Here is a 5,635-nt window from a genome sequence, read left to right as displayed (position 1 = left end):
TTATTACTATTATTATACCCAGAGGTCTCAGGGAGATTCAATTACCTCATCAGGGAACTGGCTGGGCTTATATTTTAACATTTGCTGGATCCAGGGGTTCAGGAGGCTTGATTAAATTCTAGTACTTACTGGACCCAGGAATTTAGGGGAGTCTGGCACCTGCAAACCCATAACAATATGATAGCTGCAGCTATTTAACAAATTAGGTTATTACTGTTTAGTTGCTGTGTCATGTTTTGTTTTTATTGACGTTCATGCTGCAAAGGAACCGTGGCTTCAATTCTGACTCTACAGATTTGAGGACTTTCATCCACTCGCGTCACTGAAGGTTCAGCTCTCCTGAATATATTTACTGCTGTTGTTGGGCAACTGGTACATTCCATTCTCCTTGTCAAGTTCATAGGGGCAGACCCTGCATCACAAATGACAACAGTGAAGTTGGCACAAGTAGAACTGGAACGAGGTTGATTTATAATGAGTTTTATGGTGTGACTGTTGGTTGGGTGGTATCTTTTCACTCAGTGGCCTTGATGCCTTTGTGCATTCCTTCCTGTGTGCTTTCCAGGTAGCGTGTGCAATGATGGCCACAGGAACAAGATCCCACTTCCAACATTTTTATCAACTGCCTTAGGAGCAAGCTCTACTGGGAAATCATCAAGAGGCTGCAGGCTTTGAATTCAGCTGTGGGTGCCTCCAGACTGCCACTATTTTGCAGGAGTGTTTCAAGCAAGTACTGTACTGTGAATTTTGGTTTATGTAATCAAAGGGGATTTAAGTGCTCAATTGCATGGGCATAGCCGCGGAGGGGGGCAGGGGACAGCTGCCCCCTAAAATAAAATAAATAAATAAAAATATTTAACTAACAGCTCGGTTCTACCCCTCCCCTTCAACATCAAGCCTGGCTACGGCCATGTTCGGTTGCCCTTGTGCAACAAATCCACTTTAGAAATGAAATGGACTTTGGGACACTTTGGAAAGTGATGTGGCAATGCATTGAAAAATATGGGATGAATGAATGAGCAAATGAAGAGAGCTGCTCATTGTTGTATAACCTCCCTGAAAACAAATCAAAACAAATGCTCAATAAAGACCGGGTATAGTATGACCTCTGTGTAAGCTCTGCATACAAAGATCAGGATGAATGCTCCATAAGTAGAGTTGTTTAGAGGACCTCAGTGTCTTCCTATAGCTAAAATGTGACCAAACTGCTAGCAAATTACAACTGTGGAATGAATACTAGCAGGATTATACGCACCCTTTTCTGGTAATATGTGTTAAAAGTTTCCTGCACTTAAGGCACAGATAGGACACTAACAAATTGTTTGGTTTGGCCCAAGGAGTCTTCCATTTCTGTTCCAGTCACTGGCCATTAGCATCCTAGGCAGGAAAGGTTTGTGAGTTTATGCTGGCAGCAGAAGAGTACAGGAAGCATTTATTGTCAGTTCCTGAGCAGTGTTTTGATTATAAGTTAATCTCTTGAGATATTACGGCAGCTGCAAATGGTTAATGAGTATCATAATACTACCTGCTTCTTTTCCTTGTCCAAAGGCCAGTTGGGTCCCTGAGCCTATAAAACTCTGACGGAGTGCTGGAGCAGACCTACCCAACACTTGAAACTGAGGCAATCTGCAAAGATGTCCAAGAACATCTTCTCATTTCTCCGCTTGCTTGTGCTCTTGCTGGGCTTTGCCTTCATCTGCCTAGGAGCCTATTGCTTCTCTACAAGTGCCTCCGCTTGCAAGTGCAATAGTTTGCCTATTGCCTACTTCCTATTACCCTTGGGTTTCTTTTTTCTCATCTCTGGGATTTTCTGGAGCACTTATCATGAAGCCAGTAAGCACAAGGGTTTATTCCACAGCCTTATGCATGGAAGTCCCAGACTTCAAGAGACTCAGATTAGTACCATAGACAGGTATGTTCCTTGTATTGCATTCCAACGATTGGCCTTTGATTCCTTTCCACTTCTCATGAAATACACTGCCTATGGTATACTCCTCTTCAGTTTGCTTTGTTAAACTTATCTGGTCCTTGACCTTCTTCTTTCCGTGTTATGTTCAATTATATCATTGAGTAGTTCACTGTTTCTTATTATGTAGCCCATCCTACATGATTGTGTCTTCATCATTTGCACTGGTTCTTGTCCCGACCCACCAATATTTCTTCTTTGGCTTCCCTTTCTATCTAACCCACCTTACACATGCTTTTCCAATGTCACATTTCAAATGTTTCCAGACTAGTTTCCATTCTTCTATTTTTCACATGTCATATATATGTTTCATATGTTTTTATATAAAAATTGTGTTTGAGAGGTAAGCTTACACCTCCTGCCATCAGGCATTTCTTCTTTAAAAATGTCAATTTTGCCATGTATGTTCTGCTTTTAGTTTTTAGCTTGTATCTACCTTCCTCTGTTATCTGGATTCCTGGTTACTTAATTCTTTTGCATTTACTCAAAACACACACATACACACACTGCAACAAGTAGTTTTCTACTTGCCATTTAAAAATCTTTATTTTATTGTCATTTATTTTTAGGCTGCAAAACTGAATTCTTAAGTATGTTCGTATGTTCTGCAGCTAGCCTTCTGTCTCTGCCATATGCACCAAAATGCACCAAATTCATTTCCTTCTCATTACTTTGAACCCTGAGTCTGCTAGTGCAGTATTTTATTAATTGTATATCTACAAGTCTTTCCTTCCTATATCTTCCTATATAAGTGTATATAGATGGCAATATGAAGTGACTCCATGGGCTATAGTGTCTGGAATATTTGCCACCACATATAGTGCTCTGTTATGCAAAGGAGTGCTGGTATGTAGGAAGACCAAATCCTGTTCTCTGCACAGACCAAAATCACTGGATGGCTGTGGCTGGGTGGTCTAGCTAGCTAGAGATTGTTATGAGCATTAAAAAGACCCACATTGTGCTCCTTGGGAAAAGGGTAGCATGTGCTCGCTTAGTCTCTCTAGATCAGGAACATGCTTCACTGCATGGAGCTGAGCTCTTTGTTTTAGTGGTGTTCAACAAAGGCTAAAGTTGCTCACTTTTATCTGCTCAAGCTGCTTTTGAGATTTCTGGGTAAGAGTCTCTGCCATTCCTAGAGTGAAGACCGATGCACTTAATTAAGTTGGCCTCCAGCCTGGCAGAGTTTGTTAGTGGGTCATGGATACAAATGTCACTTCCTGTTCTGTTGTGGTAACGGGACCATAAACAATAGGCAAAGCAGAAGCTCTATAAAAAGGACGTGGCACATGCCATGGTCTAGATAACCATGAAGATTGAACACTTCAAAAGAGCTTGCACCCTGCACTGCAAAATAAATCACCCTGCAGAAATAAGCTTGGGCAGAATGTGCATTTTCTGTTCACAAAGAAGGGCAGAAGAAAGGGACATATCAACTGAGCAAATGTAAGGATCACCATTCCTTGGTTGAGCTTTATCACACTGTCATAAGAATATATTATTACTGGACACCCCGATCTTTGCAGTTCACGAGATTCCATGTGTATTGCCACTTAACCAGGGTTTTTGTTTCCTTCTTAAAATTAAGGCACATATTTACTGCCTAAAGTTGTCAACGGAGGGGGTGCAGAACATTACATTTCAAGCTTGAGTCCAGACCAGAGGCCAGCCTGGCTCTCTGGTCTCTCGATGCAGCTTCTCCCAGCCAACATGCACGGAGTTCTCCCCACTGTCTGCTTCTTATTTCCAGAAATCATTAGACCTGTCACCCTGGGTTTCAAAAGCTGCCTGCAAAAGGCACGTATTCCTGTGCTGCCTGTAACCCTGGCAATCCCGGTTTCAAAGATTCAAGGATCTTCCCTTGAAAGGCCATCATCACTGTTGTTTCTTCAACAATCCAGCCCCAGACAGCCATTTCCAGGCTGGCCTCGGGAGGAAGGGAGTTGGGTATATTCAGGAATTTACCAGTTTGCTCAGATTCTAACCCTTTATTGAATCTAGGGGTTTGGGAGGTGTTCCCCCCCACAACTGCTAACATATCAGAGCTCTGAAGGCCTACAACACAAAACTTCCCACCCAATTCCTTCCTCCTCAGCCCCCACTCCTCTTCACTTACTTTAGATCCTTTTGGTGCCTGACTGAGGTTCTTGAAAATGGTGGTGAGGGGTCCTACCTGTCTAGATTTTGAGTAGAACAGAGAATGTGGTGAGCAGATATGGGTCGCAGGTGGTTGCAGACTATTCTTTTTATAAACAGTGAATAAAGACTGTCAGGATTTCAAGACAGAAACATTTTAAGCAGTGTGTGGTTTTTTGTCTCGGCTGTTTTTTGTGCAGGCCTGACTTCTACCCACCATCATACGAAGATAGCACTGATCCCGAAAAGCAGACTTTTGCACTGCCCATCTGCCCCCAGGAGCAAGTCAAGGACATGTACAACATACCTCCACCTCTTTACACAGAGAGCAGCCTGGAATTCCTGGAGGAAGCCAGCCCTCAGGAACAGCGGCCGCCTTCGTATGAAGTCTCCGTGGGGCAGGCTGCAGAACATAACTTGACCACGCGTGAAGAGCCTTGCTGCACATCCGTGTCACAGGCCAGCTGCTGAGGGAACAGCCTGCCAGAGGACGTGAGGCCGAGATAAGCCGTGCCTGCTATTTTGGGAGAGTGGCTGGGGTTAATGCACAGGATGCAAAGTGTAGTCGAAGTGAAGAGAGGCAAGCACTGTTCTATGCAATGGGGTGAAGACAGTAACTGCAGTAACTGACAGAAAGCTTGGGTAAAGTTGCTAAAGTTTTGAAGAATGTTGCTGAGTCCAGTCCAGTATTGCTGGCTAGCTGCAATAACTGGGTATGTTTGTTTACATTGTTGTAGCTTTATTCTGCCTATGCTAGGGTCAGGCCTTGCTGTCATTTCCTATCCTGTAAAGATCAACAACAGTAGCAGGAGGAAGTGCCCGTCAGAGGGAGGGGCCTTCTCAAAGGAATGACAAAAGAAACCCCCAGGCAAAGCACTGTTGAATGAGGCATGCACTCTCTCTCTCTCTCTCTCTCTCTCACACACACACACACACACAGAGAGAAATAAGCTGTGCTGCTGCTTTGAGGAAAGGGCATTTGTATGAAGAAGTCAACCAGCAGTTTCCAATTATGCAATTTTCCTACACCTGTTTATCCAGTGCAACTGCCTCTCAGAAATGGGGGAGGCGGCAGAGGGGCTCCCTAAACAGAGTTGACAGCACATGGATTTAAATGGCCAGTTGGAGAATGAAGGCCATGGACATTTGCACTGTGAGAGAAATTGCATTCATGCACCCTAGGTCCATATGCAGTATTTTAAATCACTTTTTTTTTTTTTTGTATCTCCTGTGGAGTTTTGACACCAACTTAATAGAAAATAATCATAGCTAACTTTGGAGGATGATCAATAATCCACAGTTAGCTTTTGTTATTTTACCATGATGTACTGTTACTGAGGTAACTGGTTTACATAATGTTTAATATTGCATTGCATTTTTGTTTTTCTTACAATAAATTTTGTACTTGAAAACTCTTCAAAGAAAAGTGGCATTTGTTTGATTGTTGCAAACAATAATTTGCTCTGTCTCATGGACAGCCAAAAACCACGAGACAATGATTGAAAAAGTAGTCCAAAATATTTATTTCTGCACGGA

The 5,635-nt window shown here is 42.8% G+C and overlaps 1 protein-coding gene across 1 annotated transcript; it reads left to right on the top strand.

Annotated features, from left to right (window-relative positions):
* Positions 1-803: 803 nt before the first annotated feature.
* Positions 804-5,525, top strand: TMEM252 (transmembrane protein 252). Its single transcript, XM_083465061.1, has 2 exons — positions 804-1,912; positions 4,300-5,525. Exons 1-2 carry the CDS (start codon positions 1,635-1,637, stop codon positions 4,568-4,570), a joined length of 549 nt encoding a protein of 182 aa, XP_083321187.1. The 5' UTR covers positions 804-1,634; the 3' UTR covers positions 4,571-5,525.
* Positions 5,526-5,635: the final 110 nt, after the last annotated feature.

This window comes from Podarcis liolepis (genome assembly GCF_965112155.1).
Source record: "Podarcis liolepis genome assembly, chromosome: 11".
NCBI lineage: Eukaryota > Metazoa > Chordata > Lepidosauria > Squamata > Lacertidae > Podarcis > Podarcis liolepis.
The sequence above is the reverse complement of the archived record's forward strand: the minus strand, read 5'-3'. Positions and strand labels throughout refer to the sequence as shown.